A 22936-nucleotide genomic window follows, 5' to 3' on the forward strand; every position below is an offset into this window, starting at 1 on the left:
GGGCTTCGGTTCTCAGCTTAGCACTGGGATGCCCACCAGCAGTGCGGCAGGTGGCAGGGCCCCTCCCTCTTTGCCTGAGGTTCCAGTAGGGGTGGGAGAGCCACCCCTGCGGTTCCAGACCAGCCAGTCCTTGTGCACACCACCACTGCAGTGTATTGCCGAGGACACTGGGGCTCCTGCCGGCCGCAGTGGCTTCCTGCTTCTGGGACAAGGGTGCTGGCGGAGCCCTGCAGAGAGAAGCTTGGTGTTGAGAGAGAAGCCCTGACTAGACACAGTAGCTCGCCTCCAGTCACTGCAGGCTTCTCTTGGGTGTAGCACTGGGGGGAAGGACTGGAGGTTCCGGCCATGGGGCCATCGGAAGGTGTGGTGTGGGGACCTGGGGCTGAGGGGGAGGCAGCAGGAGAGAGGGTCTCACTGTGCCCCCATTCTTGTGTGCCAGGTAAGTTGAGGAGTCTGTTTCTTATTAAGTACACAGGAGGCTTTTGTCACTTACAGGAAAACCACCCACTTATCTGAAATCTGACCTACTTCGGGTTTGAGCCAGACAGGGCTTCTGCATCCCACAGGGACACTGGGGCTGTCCAAATCCGTGCATCCAGCTAGTCTTCAGGAAAGAGCAGCAACCCACCACTGCTTCTCTGTCCACAGAGGCACTGGGAGCAGGGGCTGAGGTCACCTCCCCTGGGGTGGTGTGTGTGTGTGGGGGGGTGGGCTCAATAGAGCCCCAGGTCAGATCCAGAGGAATCACAAGCTTTGTTTCCTGCCCCAGATGCTGCAGATGCAGCCCTGCCCTCTTGGCATGCTGTGCCCCTAGTGTCACTTGAGGGCCTGCATCCTGATGGAGCCAGCAGGGCTCTGGGCTGGGAGCCAGGACATGGTGGGCACGGAGGGACCCAGCGTCTTGTGGACATGGACGACTCAGGCCAGTTGTCTGAGGCTCTGGCCCCCCACATCTGTGCTCTGCAAACAGCCTGCCATTTTTTGAAAAGCCACTTTTTAGTTTTACCAAAAGGGACATTTTATTTGGTGGTTGGAATTTCCTGGTCACCAAGAGAAATACAAATTAGAAATGAACAGTTCTTTGGAAGGCTTCCTGGAGATGGTAGCCTCACGTTCTGATAAACAAACAGCAAAGGGAAGACAAAGGATGGTGGAGAGAAAAGGAACAAGGAGTGATACTTGGCTAAACTGGAGTGGCAGCACCAGCCAAGGTGCAGAGGGAGGAACGGCAGAGGCTGTGGTCAGTGGATCCAGATAGCCCGGGGGCCCCAGAGGCCTGGCCTGGGCCCGAGGGTGCAGGGTGGCACGGTCTAGGAGCAGAGCCCAGAGGTTGAGGTCCCTAAAAATCAGACTTTGGAATTGCGCAGAGATGCAAGTCTCATAAGCCGCCACCCTCAAGGCCCTGGCTCCTGGAGAGGGGCCTCCTCAAGGTCTTCACTGTGGCTGTATGCTGTTTGCTGTGCAAGAGGCCGCAGGCCCTTGGGGGGATGGCTCAAGGTCTGTGGGACCTGGGGAAGCTGCGAGGACGCTGGAGTGCGCCACAGGGCCTGCACCTAGCCTTGTTGGCCTCTTCCTTGCCCAGCTGTGTTTTGGGTAGGGACAGATGTCTTCCAGCTGGTAGAGTGGTGGAGGGTGGGGCCTCAGCAGTGATTGGCTCCTGGTCCTCCAGGAGTGGGTCAGGGTTGGGGGTGGGGGGCCAATGCCCTGTGCACCAGGACAAATGAGGTCATGTGGTCATGTGTTAACTGCCACTCACCCCCTGCCCTGGTGCCAGACTTACAGGGCATGTCATGGAGCATGTGCTGCTGTAATGGAGCATGTGCTGCGTTGGCTGAGGGAGCATGCAGGATGAAGGGACAGTTCAGGGGAGAGAGGAGCCCGGGGAAAGTGCAGAGAGCCACCAGGGCTGCCCAGTGCTGGAGGGAGGCCCCAGCTGGGGTGAGAGGCTGTTCTGGCTCCAGAAGGCCCTGTGTGGAGCGCGGGGGGCAGGCTGGCAGGACCATGGGCCTTGGAGGCCGCGGGGAAATGCCCTTTCCCTGTGGTGCTCTGCTCTCTGGCTAGGAGAAGCACCTGCTGCACAAACTGCTCCCTCCTTGTCTGTACCAGTTCCTCAGCTTCTCATCCAGGGGACGCGGAACCCCTGCAGCTCACAGCTTGGGAGTGGAGTGGGAGGGTAGTGCATGGGCGCTGGTGGTTGTGGTGAGCAGGAGAAACTCCCCCACCTGGGGCTTTGGGGTGGGGCTTGCAGCAGGGCCTGCCTCCAGCTCCCTGTCCCCTCCCCTCTCTAGACTTCAGTCTCCTGTTTGGTTGAAGGAGTGGGGAGGAGCAGCCACAAAGGATTTAGTGTCCCCTGGAGCCCCAGCAGCCCTCCCTCCCTGAGCCCTTGGCTGCTATGTCCCCTCTGACCTGTATGGCATCCCGTGTGCAAACATGGAGGCATCCTATGGGGACCCGTAGACCTGTGATGCAGGGGCTACTGCCATGCCACCAGCTAGCACAGCTCCACACCACCACCCAGGCTTCTTGCTAATGCCCCCTTGGGTGAGTTGACCTCTAGCCTGAGCTGCAGAGGGAGGAGGACCCCTGCCCCCCCCCCCCTCACAGACTTTGCTCCTCCAGAAACACCAGGGGGGTCACTAGGCATTTCTGCCCCCCTCCCTGCACCTGCCATCCTGTTATACTCCCAAGTGTAAGGAAATGCCGTTCTGACTGATTTCTAGCTATTGCTCTGCAGGAAGCCTCTCCTTGTTCTGCGCACCCCCCTCTGCCAAGAATCAGCCAGGGCCCCCGCCCCAGTCTACTATGAGACGTTTCTTGTCCTTTCAGCCTCCCTGATCTTAGCAAAGCCATCTGCTCCCCTCCCCTCCCCCCATCTCTCCTCTTAGGAGAGATGCAGACAGAAGGGAATGGAACCCCAACTGTTGACTCAGCAGCAAGTGCTCAGGCTGATTCCACAGCTGGAAAGGAGGGGAATCACTAGTCACTGGGGCTGGTGCCCGTGCTGGGCCAACTGGTGGTGGTGCCCCAGCGCAGGGTATGGGGTGGGGGGTGTGTGTCTGTGGCTGGCACCGCTTCAGGGAGGGGTCTGCAGACAGACTCAGGCAGGTGCAGGGCAGGTGATGCACTGTGTACCAGACAGGTGTGGGGGCCTCCTTGGCAGGAGGAGGGGATCCCAACGGGCACAGACTGTCCTGCCCAAGCTCTCCTAGGAAACAGCATAAGGACGGCTGCACACATGGGACCCTAGGAGCACCCAGAGCCTTGCGCCTCAGGTGGGGGGGGGTGTGTGTGCAGATGCCGCCTTGCCTCCAGCAGCTCATGGTCTGAGGGAAAAGAAGACCCCAGGCTGACTCCTCCAGGGGGTGGGAGCCCAGAGTGGGGAGCTTTGCACAGGGCGACAGGCAGGTGCTGAGGTGGGTCTGAGCAGAGAGTGAAGAAGCCTCACGAGAGGGTCAGGGGTGAGTCAGGGGAGGAAGTAAGGTCCTGACAGAGGCAAGGCTAACGCCCAAGAGGCTGGGGTAACACAGAGGGACCCTGGACCACCGCTGGGGCCCCCCAGTCCTGTGGAGAATGAGGTGCAGGCCCCAACCGCTCCTGCCTGACCCCCAGGTGATACAGCCACCCCTCTGCCTCCAGCTGCCTGCCTAGCCCTGCCAGGGAAGAATCTGCGGCCCCTTACCCTGCAGCCCAGGTGTAATCACCCTTACCCCACAATGCCCAGATCTGTGACCCCTGCCCGGGTGTCTCTGAACCCCCAGACCCGCTCCCCCCACTGCAGTGGCGATTCAAGCCCTTACCCTCCATGATGAGAGAGAGAGAGAGAGAGAGAGAGAGAATGAGAGAGAGTCTGAGACAGAAGGAGCCCGGAGTACTTGGATCCCTGTGGGAAGAGGTTGTTGGCGATGATTTATTAGCCAGGCAAGAATCAACAAACAAGTTCTAACATCTGTTCTCGCCAAACCATTCCTCAGACAACAGCAGCACTGGACCAGGGCCCAGACTCTAAGGCTCAGAGGGCCAAGGAAATCAGACTCCAGGAGGAGAAGCTAGGGCAGTGGGAGGCAGCAGGGGCACCCTTGCACCCTTCCTTGGAGGACTGTGCATCACCGAGCCACCACCACCACCACCCACCGGGTTCTCTGGGACTTTGGGGAGGGAGCCAGTGCCTGGGTCCCTGAAAGGGAGCTGAGTCTGCATCCGCTCCTCTGAACTCCAGGCTTCCTTGTGGGGGCCCTGATCTGTCCAGGGAACGGGGCTAAACTGGGATCTGGAGTTCCACCGGCACCCAGGCCTCCATGCTGTGGAACTCTGAAGAGCAGCCAGATTTCCTGTCAGGAAATCTCTGACATTTCCTGTGGAGAGGAGGACATGGGGTAAGAAAGGGTGCCAGGCAAGGGACCTAGGAAGCCTGGGTTCTAGTCCTTGGCCCTGGCCCAGTCACTATCCCTCTCTGGCTTGTCTCCACATCTGCACCTCCAGGGACTTGGCCTGGATCAGTGATGGCAAAAGAGACGCTGCTATATTGCCTCCCTCTCTGCCCACAGCAGACATCACTAATCAATAACAGTGCTCTGTTCTGCTGAGTGTGGAGATGACCTGAACATCCTTCACAGCACAGTGCTCTAGGCAGCTGCGACCAATGGATGGCAGTTGGCATGTGAGATGACACCTCTGTGCCATCTTTGCAATAGATGATGGCTGAGGTCCTTTCTAGTCTGATTGCCTACGGTTTGTTCTGTGCACATTTCCTGAGAAGGGCACCTGGGGTTCTAGGTTATCCCCCCCCAGCTCAGACTCACCATGCTACTGGGGAGGCCCCAGGGGAAGCCACACCTGTCCTTTGTCTTCTGTCCTCTGTCTAGAAAGATTGTGAGGGAGGGTGTGCCCCCAGCAGGGCAGAGGCTGGTGGGGCACAGGAGGGCCTTGTCCAGTCACAGAGTTCTCAGACTGTGGTCGCCAGGCTCCTGTATTCTGCAGAGAGAAGGATGATCCTAGGTCACGCCCTCTACCCTTCACCTCTCAGGCCTACCTGCAGCCTCAAGGGCTGTCCTCTGGTCTTAATGCATGTTGGCCTGCACAGAGGAGGCCTAAACTGCTCTCATTCATTCAGCAACCATTTCCTGAGGACCAGCTCTGTGGCAGGCACTGTGCTGGGTGCTCTGGAAACAGATGACTAAGTCCCAGCCCCTGCTCAGGGGGCTTGCACTCTCCTGGGAATGAGTGGAGTTGGGTGTCCCAGGTGATCAGTGGTATGTGTGGCAGGTGTGTATGTAGCACAGGGGGATGGCCACTGTGGTTGTGTTTGGGAAATCTGCAGGGAACAGAAGGACAAACTGTCTTGAAGGATGGCTAGGGCAGTGGGAGGTGTGCTCAGAGAGACGTAAAGAGCTTAGTGAAGATGGCAGCAGCTGGTGGGGGGCTGACGAGGAGGTCCTCTGCCTGCACCAGTATGGATGGCCGCATGGGCCAGCTAGCTGTTTTAATCAACTGAGCCGTCCAGGAGCCCTGAGCTAGCTGTTTTAGAAAGACCATTCTGGCTTTCTTGGGGCAGAGTAAATCAGAAATGGCAAGATTGGTGGTTAGATCAGTTAGGAAGCTTGGAAAATCCTGATGATGGATGCTGAGGCTGCAGCTGCGGGCGGGGGGGGGGGGGGGGGGGGGGGGGATGGTACCCAGCAGGAATCTGAGGCCTATGAGGAGTCAGGGTAGAGGGAATGTCGAGGGAGCCCTGGGGTTCTGGCTGGGATAGTCAGGTGGCTGGAGAGTCATTCTTCTGGCTGGGAAACAGAGGAGGGGCAGTCTGGGCAGAAAGGTGAGAGCTTGAGTGGGCTGCTGTGCCAATTTCAGGAGGCTGTGGGGTACTGGGGGCTGAGTGGGAGACGTGGGCTGCTGGTTCATCTCTAGTGCCCAAGCTGGGGGTGAGGGTGGGGAGACAGGCTTAGGGGCTGAGGCAGGTCTGGGGCATCGCAGGGAGGGTGGGGAAAGGCCTGTAGAGGGGGCAGAGGCCTAGGGAAAGGGTGGAGGTGGCCAGGAGGTGTCACGCCGCCCTGGACTGGGACACTGGCTTGCACTCATCAGAGGACTGAAGAGGTGCGGGGTGGGGGTGAGGGTTGGCAAAGGGAGTGTGTGGAGGAGCAGGAGAGCAGGTGCCCCCTCCCCTGAGCTCATCAGAGACAACAGGAGGGACTCCCAGTGCTCCCAGCTCTCAGGCTGTGAAGGGGGAGGGGAGGAGGGAGGGAGCCAGTGGGAGAGGCCCAAGTTCCAACGAGGAAGAGAGGACGATGGCTGGAGCCAAGATTCCTGGTATGGGGGGGGGGGGGGTGTCTGGGCGAGAGGGGCGGACCACTATTTCTCCTGAGAAGTGGAGAGGGATGACAGAGGGGAGGCTTGTCCCAGTGACCCCAGGGCGAAGACAGGGAGCCGCTTCCGGGCTCCTGGCAGCCCGGAGTCTCTCTTTGCCCCGCGATCTCGGACCTTCACCCTGGCCCCGGCATCCACTCGAACACCTTCGCTATCCTCCCCAGTCTGGCTTTCAGGACGTCCCCCCCGCGGTCCTCCTTCTCTGGGCACTGCTTTACCTGGCTTCCCGGGACAGGCCTGGACCGGCATTTCCGCAGGGCCCGGTGCCCGAGGACGCAGGGGGGCCCCCCGGCCCCAGGCGGGACCTCCACCTCCACCTCCGCATAGACATTGCACGGGGCTTCCCCGGGGCTGCCCCGCCCCATGGCGTAGAAGGCGATGGGCTCGTCGGGCTCCTGGTAGATGGGATGGGAGGGCTTGGGGGGAGGGGCCGGGCGGGGCTTCGGAGCCGGGCTTGTGTAGACTTCGGGGGGCAGCTGGGGCTTCGCAGGCAAGGGAGGCTTGGGCCTGGGCTGCTGGGGAGACTGGGAGAGAAGGCCAGGCCGGAGGGGAGGGGGCGTCAGAGCGACCCGGGCGGGGCTGAGGCTGCAGCCGGTGTCCTCGGGGCCCCGCCCCCGGGTCCTCGAGGCCCCGCCCCGCGCTGGACCCGCCCTTTGCCCTCCCTCAGCCCCTCCGAGCCCAATACCTCCTTGGGCTCCCCGGCCCCCTCCTTCTGCGTGGGGGTTACGTTCTGCAACTTTTTGAGGATCAAGCCATACTGAGGGTGTGAGTCCTGGCTTTTGTTTCCAGAGTCCGGCATTTCAGTGCTCAGGGAAAGTCCGACGGGCTCGGGAGTCTGCAGGGAAAGGAAGCCTCAGGGATTTGGTGCAGGAGGGATGGTGGGTGGAGGTGGCCAGGTCATCCCGGAGACAATCAGCTGGTGCTGGTGCAGGGTGCGTGTGGGGAGGGGCACAGAGATTCGGACCCCTTGGGTTCCCTGGGTGAGGAGCAGGGTTGGAGATGGTAAGGGGGCCCCACGGCAGGGGGGAAAGCAGCTCAGCTCACAGGCTGTATCTAGCATTGACCTCAGTTCCCCGGGGAACACAGCCAGTCTGCATTTGTGCCTGTGGTTGTAAAAATGCAACAAGACTTCAGAAGTCTTGAGCCTAAATATTTTCAGCATGGGGACAGATCTCCAAGACTGTCCCATCTGTTTATTTCTGTAGGAGCGGGGAGTACTCCTTGGAGTTTTAAGCTAGACATTTGAGGGGCAGAGAGACAGCCTCCAGGAAGATGACCCTGACGGCGGGAAGGTCCCTTTCCATGATAGCTGGGCTTTAGCTCAGCAGCCTAGCTGTGCACATGCCCAGGGCTTCTGGTAGACTCAGGCCACAAGGCTTTCCTCATGCTTCTCGTGTTCACCAAGTGCATGTCCGCATCTGGAGATGTGCCAGTACTGCGGGCTTCTGGATCCACGTCAGAATTCTCTTTCCCTGCCCCTACCACCTCCTCTCTCTGCATTCCTTTTGTGACTAAAAAAGCAGCACCCCCACCCTGCTGCTGAGACAGCTTCTCGGGAGCCACCCCCCAACTCATCTTATGGGGCACCAGCCCTGCTCCTTCCGCTGCCTCAACAACTTGACACCTGCTCCCCTCTCTGTGTGCCATAACCATTACCCCAGCTCAGGCCTCCTAAGTCCTCCCCTGCCTCATCTTGGTCTGCAACCCATTGTTCACTGGCGGCCAAGGTGAGCTGAAGAAATTCCCCTGGCAATCTTCAGCAGCTGCCGGTCCTCCAGGGGGAAGTCCAAACTCCAGAGGAGTGTTGGGACAAGACCCTTTGAGACCTGGTTGTAGAGCTGGCACCTGACAGCTCTGCCTTCAGCTCTCCAGTGCATCGGCTCCCCTCACCTCCAGACTTCCCTGCACCCTGTGCCCACTGCTGGGGATCTTCATGTCCACCATTCCTGGTGAAGGTCCACACAAGACTTGCCCACAGACACACTTCCTTGAACTGACTCCAGTCAAGCCTGAGAAACCGTTCCTGCCAGTACCACCAGTGAGCTCCTCCTGGCCAAGGCCAGTGGTCAGTTCGGGACCCACTGGCATGCCCTTCCTTGGGGCATTTTCTTTGCTTGGCTTCTAGAGCATCACATGCTCCTGGTTTTTCTCTTCTCTCCCTGGCTGATCCTTCTCGATTTTCTTTTTCTTTTTTTTTTTTTTTAAATATTTTATTTATTTATTAATGAGAGACACAGAGACACGGGGGGGCGGGGGGCGGGCAGAGACACAGGCAGAGGGAGAAGCAGGCTCCCCGACATGGGACTTGATCCTGGATCTCCAGGATCAGGCCCTGGGCTGAAGGCAGCGCTAAACCGCTGAGCCACCCGGGCTGCCCTCAATTTTCTTTATAGGTTTGCTTTCCCTTCTGCAAACTCTAAATGCTGGAGACTTAGTATTCCCTTCTTGTCCATTGACACTCCCTCCCGAGTTCAATTTCAGCCCTCCTGAAAGCTTGACAATCAATCCTTCTATATGCTGATGACTCCCAGGTGTTTATCTCCAGCCCAGACCTCTGTCCCAAGCTCCAGACCCACATATTTAACTGCCTACTGAACATCCCCATTAAAAAAGGGTGATACCTGGGTGGCTCAGTGGTTTAGTGCCTGCCTTTGGCCCCGGGCGTGATCCTAGAGTCCTGGGATCGATTCCCCCAGTAAACATGGGGTCCCTGTGTGGAGCCCGCTTCTCCCTTTGCCTGTGTCTCTTAAATAAAAGCTTAAAAAATAAAATAAGTAAATAAAAGCTTAAAGCTTTTATTTAATAAAAACTTAAAAAAAAATCAAAACCAAAAACCCCACACCCTGCATTCTGCCTCCACCTCAGCCACCCTATCCCAGGCGGCCACCAGCTCACCTGAAGTATTGTAGTTTCTCCATCTGTCCTCCTTGCCCCACCCCCAAACTTGCCAGATCATGTCAGTCCTGTGTGGTGCCATCCCCCCTCACTTAGAATAAAATCCGAAATCTGTGTGAGAGTCTACATACAGGGTTCCCTTCTTTCATCACTGCTCTCATGTCCAATTCATCCACCTATGCTAGTTTCCTGACTGCTGTCAGTCTTCCTCAAACACCTCGGGCAGCTTCCTACCGCAGGACATTTGTACCTGCTGTTCCTCCTGCCTAGAAGGTTTTTCCTCTAGTTGCCTGCATGGCTCCTTCCCTTACTTCATCCAGGCCTCCCTTCAAATGTCTCCTTACCAGAGTAGCTTTCCTTGGTGTCCCTGTGTAAAACAACCCAACCCTGTCACTCCCTGTCTTATTAGCATGCATTACTGGACATACTACAGATTATCTGTTTCTCTGTCTTATGTGAGCGCTGTCTCCACACTAGAATGTAAGGTCCAGAAGGCAGGGCTGTCCTGGTCAGTTGTTCCTGCTGTATTGCCAGACCCTGATCACTGGCTGGCACCTGTGTCCTCTGACTGCCTGACCACCCTGGGGGGAGGCACTCCCTGTTGTGCTCCCTGCCACACAGGCCCTGGTGGCACTCACTCTGCATTTCCTCTCTTCTCACACTTGATTGCTCCTATTCATCTGTCTTTGCTGCTGGTAAATGAGCTTTGTGGGACTGAGGCCTGTCTTATTCATGGTTCTATTTCCAGGGCCTGCCAGCAGGAGCACTGTGCTGTAACCCTGTAGCCCCATACTCAGTAAATAGTCCTTACTTAAAAACACAAATGACCCCACGTGCCTGCTGTCTTTGTGTGGCTGAGCTCATCCGTGAAGGACCCCTCCCCAGTACTCGAGGGGATCCTAGGGGCACAGGGTGGACAAGAGACCTATGGCTGCATCGCAGGGGGGGATGAGGTGGTGGCCAGGGTCCTTGGGGCCAGGGGCTGGGGGTACCTGGCGGGCCAGGGGCTCGGTGAGTGTCTCCCCATAGGGGCTGAGCGGGCACGCTGTGTAGTGTCGCAGCAGGTCCTGCAGCCTCACGTGAGCGCTGTCCTCGCCTAGCACCACATGGCGCCCATCCCCAAGCTGGGCCAGCAGGAAGTGGCGGCAGCGAGTCCGGCTCCTGGAGGGCACCCATTGGATCAGAGCCACCTCAGGCCCGGCTAGCCACCCAGGCCAGGGTCTCTCTCCTTCCCGGCTGGCCCCTGCCCTTCCTGCATCAGGAGCACCCAGCCCACCCCGCTGGGGTGGCCAGGGCACTGCCCCTGCTCTTGCCCCCTCACCTGTAGGTCAGCACAAAGGTCACAGCGCTCTCACTGAACCGCACCAAGTAGCATCCCTCAGGCTTGGTCTCCAGCAGCCTCTCAGCCTCCCTGTGGGTGGTGGAGAAGACTTCTCCAGCCTCCAGCCTGTCCTGGACTCTCAAGGCAGACCCCAACCCCCAGCCAAGCAGACTCAGGTGATGTAGAAGGGTGAAGAAGATAGCAGAGAGAAGTGGGGTCTGCTCCCAGGTGCAGGGCCTGGAGAACACAGGGGCCAGAGGTCCCACACAGGAGAGGTTTCAGCCCTGCCTCATCCTGGAGGACAGCCTGGTGGGGGTGCCTTGGGGTGGCAAGAGACTTGTAGATTTCCAAGGTCACAGGCTGAACTGGAGCAGAGGAGGCAAAGCTGAGGGATGCAGGAGGAAGGGCCTACCAGAGAGACAAGGAAGAGCAGAGGCTGGTGAGGCAGAAAGGTCAGGAGATCTGGGGGTGGGGTGTGGGGTGTGTGTGGGGGAAACCATGAGGTCTGGAGGGCCAGAGACAGGAGCCGAAGCTGAAATCCAGAGGGGGGGCCCTGTAGCCTCCCTGGTGACCTCCCCCAGGACAGATGCCTCAGACACTGGCCTGGGAGCCTCCAGGACTCGTGGTTGGACTCGCAGCCTCCACACTCTGCTGGGCCTGGGCCCCAGGACTTGCCCTGCCCCTCTCTGGGCCTGTTTCCGCCACCTCTGTGACTCACCTCCGGGTGATGAAGCCATGGAACCAGGCTGGGGCTGCCCCGTGTTGCAGGAGCCAGTGGGCCTGGGTCTTCTGGAACCAAGCCCGGGTCTCGGCCTGCAGGGACTGGCCTCCTTCCCCAAACACCTCATCAGCCTTCTCGGCATCCTCTGGGCTAGAAGCGGCCTCTCGGGGTTGAGGAGATGCCTGAAACAGGGGGAAGGTTCAAGGAGGGGGAGTTAGCCATGATGTATGGGCTTCCTCCTGACCGTCAGCCAGCTGCGAGTCTGTAGCCTCACCCCTGCTCCCCATCCCAGTTGCCCATTCTAGGCTATAACTACCCAGGAGGTGCCTTTCAGGGTCCAGCTTAAAACCCCTTCTTCAGCTGCACTTGCTTTTTTTTCCAGGGAATTTCTGCCCACTTCCCTCTGGGCCTGCAGGCCTTTTACCCAGTAGCAGTTAGCTCTTAACCTGAGTGTGAGGCTTCTGGAAGGACAGGCAGTCATTCCCTGGCTTGCAGGATCAGTGAGATGATGCTACAACCTCTCACCCCAGAGGACAGAACCAGGGAGAACTCAGCCTCCTGTGGGAGGGGCTGGGCTGGATCATAGGGAGGACTTTCTAATGGCCCCGTGGGTGAGAGGGAAGGAGGCCCGGACGCACTGGGCAGATGAGAGCCAGGGACAGAGATGCAGAGGTCTGCTTCTGGGACTTGGTACCCTGTACCCTGGTCACCCTCAGACTCAGCCTGTGCATCCCAGGGATGGTAAGGGGACAATGCAATGAATGAAGGAGGTACTCCCCATCTCCCCTCCTGCCCCCCCATCTCCCCTCCCTCTTCCTCATCTCTCCCTTCTCTCCATCTCCTCTCCCTCCTCCTCATCTCTCCTCCCTATCTCCCTCCCTCCTCCCCATCTTCTCTCTCCCTCCCTCCCTTCTTCCCTCCCTCCCTCCCTCTCTCCTTCCCTTCCTCCCTTCTTCCCTCCCTCCCCATCTCCCTTCGCTCCCTCCTTCCTTCCTTGCCCTAGCCCTATAGGCAGCCCCAGATCATTCCTGCTTTTCCCCTATTGGCCTTTATCTACTCTCAAGTCCTCACCGATGGGAGGAGGGGAGCCAAGGAGGAAGTGGTGCCAGCCGGGTTCCCCCTTACCGAAGTGTGGACAGCTGGGACCCTGGGGCTGGGCTGGGCCTCCTCAGCCTTCAGGGCCTGGAGCCTGGGCCCCTGGAGCAAGCCCAGGTCCTGGCAGCTCCTGCGGGGCAGTTCCAGGGGCTGGAAGGTGCTGAAGGTAGGGGCAGGGGCTTTGCCACTTCCTGTTAGCACAAAGAAGACAGGGTAGGGGGGGGAGAGGAGGGGTGTCTGGGTGAGGGGCTACCTCTCCCCCAGGCTCCCAGGAACTCTGTGTGCCTCTGATGAGAGGGCAGGGACGGTGCCAACTGGGGGTCTCTCAAGGGGGAGGAGTAAGGAGTCCAGGAGGCACAAGCTGGCAGGGAGATGGGCATGGGGAAGCAGAGACCCCCACAGTGCAGGTGTGGGGTGCGGGGCACAGCGAGGGAGTAGGGTGGTGTGTCTCTTCAGGGCAGACCTCTGCTCTTTATGTTCCAGATCCTCTGCTCATCGCCCTCCCTCTGCTAAGGAGCGCTCAGCAGACCCTGCCACCTATGTCCCCAGGGCTGAGCCGACTGGCTGGCGCCGGGAGAAGTAGTTGTAGGCTCCCTGCCCATCTGCCCAGCCAGTTCTGGCTTGGGGTGGGTCCTTCACCCCTGAAGTGGGAGCTCAGGCCTGGAGACAGCAGGGGATCTGAGGGTCTGGATGTCCCTCCACCCGCCATCCAGGCTTTGCACTTACCTTGGGGACAGATCTGGGCCAGGGGGAGCTCCATGGGGCCAGGCTAGGAACTGAGCCCCTGGAGCAGGGTGTGTGTATGTGCTCTCAAAAGATGTGCACACTCAGCAACTCATCTCTCTCACCCCAGCCCCCGAGGGCAGGAAATGTCGCCTTACCCACAGCCCTAACCCTGGCAGAGGACCCACGTCATGGAAAGCCGTAAGACACTCGTCCCTCCTCCGGAAGCCAGGCAGCTGAAGGTGGTGATGGTGTGATGCTGTGGTGGTGGGTAGTTGTGTCATTCTGCCCTTGGCTGTTGGGTATTGGGAGGTCCTGCCTGCTGTCTGACCTCCATCCCTCCTGTTTCTCCCTCTACTCCCTCGCTCCAATCTGGGACCACCTTTCCTCTCCCTGCCTCCCTCTCTGTCTCCTCCTCAGCTTGTTCTGAGCAGCAGCAATGGGGATGTCAACTTCAAAAGGATATTTGGGGTCCTGGGAGATTCCTACTCAGGATTGTGCTTTTAGGACATATGAGGAGTGACGCGGGCAGGGATGCAACAGGAAGGATGTGGGAAAGACTTCTGGAAGGACTTTCTGAGGTCATACGAAATCTTTGAGATGAAGTGAGTGGGAAGGAAGGGGGGCTGGCTTCACCTTCCAGCAGATAATAGGACTGGGTTAGGGCAAAATCTGGCAATCCTGGGGGGTGGAGGGACAATCTGGAGGAAGGAGGGGAGATCCAGAGGATGGAGGTCATGATCCGAAGCAACATTGTGAGCAGTTATTATAACATCAATGCTGACTTCTTAAACTCTCCCTGTGCCTATATTTGCTGCCACACCAGAGACCAATCCCATTGCTCGCTCATTTGATCCTCACAAATATATGGGCAGGGAACATTACCTCCATTTCCAGAGGAATAAACTGAAGCTCAGAAAAGTTAAGTGCTATGGCCAGTTGTTTCAGTGTCTCAGAAGTTGGGATTAGAAACTAGACCTTCCTTTACTAACTTCACCATGATTTAAGCCAACAGTCCAGGAATAGGTGCCAGGCACTGTTGTTGGTCCAAGAACACAGAGAGAAAAAGGATCTTGCTTCAAGATATTAGGTGGGGGAGCCGGGCCTGCCAACAGACACTTCCCGTGAGGACACAGTGGTGTGAGTGGAAGAAGGTGGGCAAAGGTGTTTCTAGAGGAGGGACCAGCATTACAAACACCCATAAGAAGGAATGAGCATGCATACATGCGTGTGGGCAGCCTTAGGGGACTGAGTGGCTGGGGCAGGGGCTGGCTTAGGGTCTGCAGCTGGATTATCTGCTGCTCTCTGCCCAGGAAGGAGTCTGGACACCCAGCTTACAGCCCGAAGTTACTTCCCCATCAGCTCCAGGCAGGGGAGCGCTTTCCCCACTGTCAATGCCCAACACGGCTGCCCACACCCCAGGACCTTACCTCCCCACAGCTGCCTGCTGTCTCTTCCTGAAACATGTGGCCTTTCCCTGGTTCCAGCCCCCGGGGGTTGGTGATGAGTCTGGTGCTCTCAACATGTTCCCCAAGCCCTTCACTGTATTGTAATGAGCCGGTGGTGGGACTGTGCCCTCCATGGCCCCATCAGACGCCAGAGCTCTGCTCTGTGCTCAGCTGTGCGGCTGGGAGTCCACTCAGCACAGCCCAATTCTGGAAACCCTGCCCGCCACTTTGGTGCACTTTGTGATGATTGCAACAGAAGCATTTTTCACCTTCCAAATGGAATCATTCCCACACTCTTTGTCTGGAGGCCTGGGCGCAGGCCTGCAGCCTGAGCAGGTGCAGGGATGTCAGACGCAGGTACAGCTGACCCTTCACCGCAGCTCTGTCCAAATGCACCCCGGCTCTTGGCTCTTGTATGGGCCTCAACATCTCCTGGGACGGAGGTTGTTGGGAGAGGATTAGTTTCTCTGAGGCTCTGACTGTCTCTCCCCTTTGCCTGTGTCTTGTCCCCCTCTACCCTAGTGGCGGGGTCAAAATAGGCAGTCCCTCCATCTCTTCCAGCTTCAGATGCTCCTCTCTGGAGGGGCGGCTGTGGGATTCCACCAGTAAGTGGGCGCTCAGCCAGCAGAGAGTACAACTTAGAGGAGTGGCTCAGGTACTGGTTCTTTGCTCCCAGTTCCTGGCACCATCATGGGCACTGTTAGCCGCTGTCTCCTCACGGCTAGGGCAAAAGTCTGACCGCAGGCTCCTGTTCTGGCTGGGCTTGTGGAGGCCGGGGTCTGGGAGCCCCTCTGCCCTGCACACAGCTGGGCAGGGGTCAGGAGGAGCTCAAGAACACACATGCTGGATGGTTTGTGTGGTGCCCCCCATGCCCCCCAGCACCCTTTCCCTGAGCCCCCACATCTATTAGTCTGAGCTGTCATAATGAAACACCACAGACTGGAGGGCATAAACAACAGAAATTTATTTTCTCACTGTTCTGGAGTCTGGAATTCCAAGGTCAAGGTGCCAGCAGGGTTGGTTTCTGATGAGAACTCTCTTCCTGGCTTGCAGATGGCTGCTTTCTCGCTGTGCCCTCACATGGCCTTTTTCTGTGCTGGCGCTGGGTAGGGCTGGGCAAGTACCTCAGGTGTCTCTTCCTCTTCTTACAAGGACACCCGTCCTATCAAACAAGGACCCCACCTTTATGACCCCATGTAACCTTAATTACTTCTTTAAAGGCCCTATCTCTCAATATAGTAACATTAGGGGTTAGGGCTTCAACATATGAAAGTTCCACACACTAGATGTCAAAGGCCGTCCTCTCCACTCAAGGAGCTCACATCCTAAGGTAGGTAGGACACAAAAGAGACTTGGCAATTCAAAGCAGTCCTGCCCAGAGCCATGTGCATCCTTGAGGACCTCAGGGGAGAAAGCCGTCTTCTGACTGGGGTGATGGGGGGGGTGGAGGCTAAGAAGGGAGTGCAGTTTTAGGAGGCATTGGATTGGGCCATGATAAGAAGTTATGGGTGAATGTCTGTACTACACAAAGCAATCTGTAGATTCAATACAATCTCTATCAAAATTCCAGTTGCATTTTTCACAGAAATAGAACAAACAATTTTAAAATTTGTATGGAATCAAAAAAAAAATTTGTATGGAATCGCAAAGACTCAGAATAGCCAAAATGATCCTGAGAAAGAATAAAGCTGTGGGCATCAGGCTTCCTGATTTCAAACTACATCACAAAACTATAGTAATCAAAACAGTATGGCATTGGTATGAAACAGACACATAGATCAATGAAATAGAAGAGAGAACCCAGAAATAAGCCCAAGCACTTATGGTCAATTAATTTATGACAAAGGAGTCAAGAATATACATGGGGAAAGGGCAGTTCCTTTAATAAATGGTGTTGGGAGGGGATCCCTGGGTGGCTCAGTGGTTTGGCGCCTGCCTTTGGCCCAGGGAGCGATCCTGGAATCCTGGAGTCCCAGGATCGAGTCCCACGTTGGGCTCCCGGCATGGAGCCTGCTTCTCCCTCTGCCTGTGTCTCTGCCTCTCTCTCTTTCTATGTCTATCATAAAAAAAAAAAAAAATGGTGTTGGGAAAACTGGACAGCCACATGCAAAAGAATGAGATCAGACCATGATCTCATGCCATAAACAGAAATTAACCCAAAATGGATTAAAGAGGGGCCCCCCTGGGTGGCTCAGGAGGTTAAGACTTAAGATGAAAAGCATAGGACGTGAAAACATAAACCTCCTAGAAGAAACAGAAGTGATAAGCCCCTTGACATCAGTCTTGGTGACGACTTTATGGATTTCACACCAAAAATAGCAGCAACAACAGCAAAAATGGAAAAGTGGGATTCCATCAAACTCACAAGCTTCTGTACAGCAGGAAACCACCAACAAAATGAAAAGGTAACCTATCGAATGTGAGAAAGTATTTGAAAATCCATATCTCTGGTAAGGGATTACTATCCACAATATATAAAGAACTCCTAAAACTTAATAGCAAAACGCCAATCTGATTTAAAAATGGGCAGAGGGGATCCCTGGGTGGCGCAGCGGTTTGGCGCCTGCCTTTGGCCCAGGGCGCGATCCTGGAGACCCGGGATCGAATCCCACGTCGGGCTCCCGGTGCATGGAGCCTGCTTCTCCCTCTGCCTGTGTCTCTGCCTCTCTCTCTCTCTCTCTGTGTGTGACTATCATAAATAAATAAAAATTAAAAAAAAATAAAATAAAAAAATAAAAATGGGCAGAGGATCTGGATAGAGATTTCCCCAAAGAAAACAGTTGGCCAAAGGGCACAAGACAGGGGGCTCCCCCTCACTAAGCTTCAGGGAATGCAAATCAAAACTACTCGCCAGCAGGCAAGGAGGGGGCGGGTGGCTCTATACCCTGCACCAGGCATCAGGGGGAGCACTTCCAGGTATGCTTGGGCAGTGGACTTCCCACTTGACAGACGAGTTACTGAGGCTCAAGTAATCAGTAACTTGCTGGAGCAGACTAGTGTGTTTAGTTAACAGTCAGTTCGGGTCTGGCTCCTGAAACGGTGTCCTCTCTCACCCTTTGCTGCTCTGTCCTGAAATCTCCCAGCACCTATTGAAAACCTGTTAGTGCTAGAGCGCCTGAGAGTTTAAAGGGCTACAGAGATAAGTAAGACCCAAGGGTAGGGGAGCTATACAGGTGAACCAACCTGGGTAATTGGGAATGCTAGGAATTAGCTAGGAGCCCAGGGTGAGGAGTGGGCCATTCTGCCTGGAGCCAGGTGGCATGAGGCCAAGAAAGCCTTCAGAGAGGGGGTGGTAGTTTAAGGAGTGAGAAGCTGATGGTCAGGATAAATGAGCAGGGATAAGTGGAGGAGGGTAGAGGAGCAGACAAGTGGCTGAGGATGTGGGGCTCAAAGCTGCCGGGTCCTTTGGGCACCAGTGAGTGTGAAGGGCAGAGAGCCCAAGAGACAAAGCCCAGGGGTGCCAGCTGGGGAGCTTTGTCCTCTCCTGGGCACTGGGGAGCCACGGGCAGCTTTCAGCAGGGAAGAGGTGAGGTGGGAGGCCCAGGGCTAGTGCTCACATGGCACCAGGTCCTTGTTCGCCCATGACTGCTGTCCTGGGGCCACTGTGATTTTTTGTGCAGTGCACTCCCCAAGGGTAGGGGCAGCTTTTGCTGGTCGCTGTGACTCCTTTACCCATATTGGGACCAGCTCTCCTCAGGAGGTCAGTGTCCCTCTGTTGGGTGGTTTGGTGCCAGGGCCGGGTGATTGTACCAGTCGCCCTCCTGCCTGTATGGACTCCTCCCTTGAAGCCCTCCCCGGACCCCCCAGGGTGTCAGGCAAACTTCGAGGAGGCTCTGACTTTGGATCTCAGCTCTGCCATTTATTAGCTGTGGACTTTGGGCAAATTATTTCACTCCCTCGGGCCTCAGTTCCCCGACCTGCCAAACAGCAGTAGATTGAAGCTCAGCAGCTCATCCCCTGTGTTAGAGCGTGTGTCGTGTTCTCCCGTGCACTCTAGGACCGATAATCAGTAAATAATCACCTAATGACCACGGGGGGGGGGGGGGGGCAGCCCCTCACCCCTTGTCTCCCAGCCCCCACCCTCTCCCTGTTTACTGCTGCCTCTGCTGTCAGGCCTTCAACTGCAAACCGCATTTCACAGCATTTCACAGACTCGGATGCTAGCAGGTCTCTGGGAGGTTCTGCTGGTAGGAAGGTCTGCTGGGGGGGGACAGGCAGGGGTGGAGGGGTTGGGGGGACGGATGGGCGAGTCCTTGCACTTCCGGTCTGCTTCCTGTCCATGTCACTCCCACCCTAGCTGAGCAGCGCTGTTCCCCCTCCCCCTTCTAGACTCTGACAACCCTAACCTCACCTGCTCATTCTCTCAGTCTAGAGGTGGGAGCTTCTTCCTGTGTTATCAGGGTTACTTGGTGTGTTCCCTTTTTGCTTCCGGCCCCCCATCTCTGGGAGGTCAACCCCTTATCTTCAGTGGTGTTTGTGGAAGTACACAGCCTGCTTTCTGTTTTCCCAGGGTGACTCCTGACACCAGCGTCGCGGTTGTATAGCAGCAGGTGCAGAGTGCACTGTGGACGGTGCCAAGACCACGTAGGGCATGAAGAGGAGCCTCAGCCCACAGGTTGGGACAGGGGATGGGTCACAGTTGGATGCAGGTCCCAGGGGAGCATAGGCCAGGTGACAGGCAGCATGCTGGCAGAAAGGTGGAGTTTGTACTGGGCTGGGCATGTCAGGATGCTGGAAAGACAGGTTGCAGCCAGAAGTGGAAGGCTGCCATGCCAGGGAAGATGAGGTTTAGAGATAAAGATGGGGACTGAGAGGGACACCTGGGTGGCTCAGCGTCTGAGGTCTGCCTTTGGCTCAGGGCATGATCCTGGTCTGAGGATCAAGCCCCAAGTCGGGCTTCTGATGAGGAGCCTGCTTTTCCCTCTGCCTATGTCTCTGCCTCTCTCTGTGTCTCTCATGAATAAATACATAAAATCTTTAAAAAAAAAAAAAAGATGGGGACAGAGAGGATGATTGCTCTCTGTCCTTGGCAGGGTGGGGGTGGGAGAGGCTGGACCTGGCTGTGTGATGTTGGGCAGGTCATTTGGCCTCTCAGATCATGGATATCATCCCCTCTGAAGCAGATTTTTAGTATTTTTTAAAAAAACATTTTATTTATTTGTTTGTTTATTCATGAGAGACACAGAGAGAGAGGCAGAGACACAGGCAGAGGGAGAAGCAGGCTCCTGCAGGGAGCCCGATGCAGGACTTGATCCCAGGACCCCAGGTTCGCGACCTAAGCCGAAGGCAGATGCTCAACTGCTGAGCCACCCAGGTGCCCCTGAAGCAGATTTTTAAACACACACACACACACACACACTCTCTCTCTCTCTCTCTCTTTCTCTTTGGAAATAGAAAGTTCTTTGCCAGCATGAGGATTTATTGGTATTAGATACTGTTCTGAATAAGTGGGGAAGAGCAGCTTTGAGAGACCCCCCATCTCCCCCGCCATGGGTATTTCCAGGCTGGGAAAGAAAGGAAGGTGGGAGTCCAGTGGGAAAGAAGGTGCGGCTGGCCCCAAGGGATATGGTGGCCCACACTCAGCCTGGGAGGACGGGTTAGACAGGTGTGGGAAGCCAAGGAGAGGGAACGTCTGTGCACCTGTCCGGAAAGGGGCATGGGAGAGCAGGTGGAGAGTATCCTGTCTTGGTTGGGGAGGGAGGCGCCCTCACTTTATGTGGTCCCAAAGACACCACAAGTGGAGAGCTGTTGGCTTCCCTTGGGCTAGGCCTGGAGTCCCCCCGGATCTCCGAGAACTATCTGCTTTTCTCCATCTCCCCCCCCCCCCCCCCCCCCGCCCAGTTCACATCTTTCCAGGTAGAAGACATCATGGGGTTACAGAAGCATGCTGCGTTCCTACATTCATGAAAACTGACCTCAGCCCCGCCCAGAACATGGAAGAAACAATGTTTGAGGAGACTATGCATGGATCAGACTTTGTGGTACCCAAACAAGCAGAGAGAGGGTGAACCGGGGCCCTGCAGGTCTGATCTCGCCCATCCGAAGCCTCGGACCTCAGCCACCCACACCGGGAGGCTTCTCTTAAAAGGAGACTGCTTGTTTTTCACCATATAAATAATGTACGTTCTTTAACAAACATACTGAGAAGATAAGCAAACAGAAGACATGCTGTCCAAGTTCCCACCCCTTGGCTGTAGAGTTACACTTCCAGATAGTTTTCTGAGTTTGTACGTGTAAATGCAAAAAATAGGATTTGTATCATTTGTAGCCTGTTCTTGTCGCTCTGCAGCTCACCGTGCCTGCCCTGCTCCACGGCTCTAAACCCACTCCTGCAGCATCTTTCACATGATACCACAACGGCTTAACAAGGAGCATTTGTGTAGTGCTCTGCGGCTCACAGAGTGCTTGGCCTTCAAGATTTTATTTCAGCCCTTGACCTTCCTTCATGGGGGGTGGGGGGGCTCTCCCTTAGGTAAGGCAGTTTTCAAGAGAGGCCACCTGCCTCCTCTGCCCCTCCCACCGACTTTCACAACATCACCTTCCATCCCCCTGTGTGGGGGTTGATGCCGGCTGCCCCCTCCTGCCCCCCTCTATCTTCTTGCCTCACCAAGATGTGCGACATTTTGTGCGAAGTCTCTCCTTCCTCTGCCTCCCAGAGGGAAGAGGCCTGTCTCGTTTTCTTGAGAGTCCTTCTTTATAGTCTCAGGATTTCTTCCCCGCCGCCACCAAGTCTTCCGTGGATCCTCCATCCGCCCTCTCTCCCTGCACCTCTGCCTTCCCTCTGCCAGTTCTGCACAAGGACCAGCTTGACACAACCTGGACAGGTGGGGACCCAGGTGGGGACCCAGGTGGCCCTCTATTTCTCAATCTCTGGTAGGGACCAAGCAGAAAGTCTCCCTGTTGTTGCTCACAAGTGGGCAGAGGAGGGAAGAGCTCGTGGGGTAGGCCCTGAGCTTTTCTGGCATGCACAGACCCGGTCTGGGCTCCCCTGTGTCTCTCCCCTCACCACCTCCTCACACTCCTCCTTTCCCATCCTGACATCTGACAAGGCCCTAGTGACTCAGAGTCAGAGCCGCCTGGAGGGTGTTGGTGGGGAAGGAGGCCCGAAGGGAAATCTTGTGGCCCTGAGAGCCACTACCCACCCCTTCTCTCCTAGGATCTCAGTCAGCACCTTTGTGCTGGGAAAGCCTCCCTGCTGCCCCTCCCCCAGCACTTTCTTCTCCCCTGGCCCCCTGTCTTCTCTTCCCTGCTGTGGTGGGCGTGAGGAATGTGGTGGGGGCCTCCTCCAAGAAGCCGAACTGGCTAGATGTCCTACCTTCCCAGGACCCAAATGGGGAAATGCTCAGTATCCAATATTGGGGCTGCAGTGTCTGCCACTGGCCAAGGTTCCAAGCAGGGGTTAATCTCCTGGCTTTGGAGAAGGGTGGATACCCCTGAGTTAGGGCGGGGTGCTCCCCTTGCTCCTCACCACACCCCCTCTGAACTCCTGTCCCTTGGCCACAGCAAAGATGGTGGAACTCTTTGCCACGCAGCCCCTTTGAGACCCTACTTCTGTCAGGCATCAGGGGTAGCTGAAGATTTGTTCTCAAGCTCCTGACCATGCTCCCAGAGCCTCACCGAGAGCCTCCCCCGGCCGTCTGGCGGTGCTCCCAGGGACTCACCAAGATGCTCCCCCTGCTCATCTTTAGAGATTGAGCAGAGACAGCGTTTTGAAGCCCTCTTTTCTTCAACTTTTTTTTTTTTAATTTTTTTTTATTATTATTTATTTATGATAGTCACAGAGGGAGAGAGAGAAAGGCAGAGACACAGGCAGAGGGAGAAGCAGGCTCCATGCACCGGGAGCCCGATGTGGGATTCGATTCCGGGTCTCCAGGATCGCGCCCTGGGCCAAAGGCAGGCGCCGAACCGCTGCGCCACCCAGGGATCCCTTTTCTTCAACTTTTGATCCCTTCCTTCAGCATCTCACATCTAGATGACCAGCACCTCTGGGGGCACAATATTCAGTACTGTGCAGGTAGGGGTGTGGGTGGCGAGAGAGGGCTTGACCCCACCACGCGAGTGCAGATGTGCCTGTGTGCGCTGTGCTGGGTGTGGGTCTCCCCCTGGGGCTCCCTTCTCCTCTGCTGGAGGCCTCAGGGACTAGCCAGTCAGGGAGAGAACCTCCCCCATTCCTTTTCCCTAAGCTGTGGTTCCATCAGCAACCATTAGGGGTCACTGTTGCTTCAGCCACTGATGGCAGGCAGGGGCAGGACTGTGGTCAGTGGGCCCGGGGCCCTTGCTGCCCACCCTGACCCTGCCACGGCAGTAGTACATGGGATGTAATCACTGTCGCAGAGATGGTCTCACATGGGCTCGCGCCCACTCTGCTCAGGC

General features: G+C 56.6%; 1 protein-coding gene across 1 annotated transcript; it reads right to left on the reverse strand.

The window, feature by feature from the left end:
• Window positions 1-993: 993 nt before the first annotated feature.
• On the reverse strand, window positions 994-13256 carry SH2D2A (SH2 domain containing 2A). Its single transcript, XM_025997348.2, has 9 exons — window positions 13119-13256; window positions 12423-12583; window positions 11295-11479; window positions 10577-10666; window positions 10248-10416; window positions 7046-7195; window positions 6579-6884; window positions 4800-4971; window positions 994-4352 (listed from the first exon to the last, which is right to left on the reverse strand). Exons 1-8 carry the CDS (start codon window positions 13150-13152, stop codon window positions 4804-4806), a joined length of 1263 nt encoding a protein of 420 aa, XP_025853133.1. The 5' UTR covers window positions 13153-13256; the 3' UTR covers window positions 994-4352; window positions 4800-4803.
• Between the last annotated feature and the right edge of the window lie 9680 nt (window positions 13257-22936).

This window comes from Vulpes vulpes, chromosome 13 (assembly GCF_048418805.1).
Source record: "Vulpes vulpes isolate BD-2025 chromosome 13, VulVul3, whole genome shotgun sequence".
NCBI lineage: Eukaryota > Metazoa > Chordata > Mammalia > Carnivora > Canidae > Vulpes > Vulpes vulpes.

Bases quoted from the DNA above. Each gene is read 5' to 3' on its own strand.
- SH2D2A (XM_025997348.2), bottom strand. From the start codon at position 13,152: ATGGAGCTCCCCCTGGCCCAGATCTGTCCCCAAG. The intron at 7,196-10,247 runs GTACCCCCAGCC...CTTTCCCTGCAG, and splicing joins CCGAGCCCCTGGCCCGCCAG to ACTCCCGAGCCCGTCGGACT. The intron at 6,885-7,045 runs GTATTGGGCTCG...CTTCTCTCCCAG, and splicing joins GGGCCGGGGAGCCCAAGGAG to TCTCCCCAGCAGCCCAGGCC.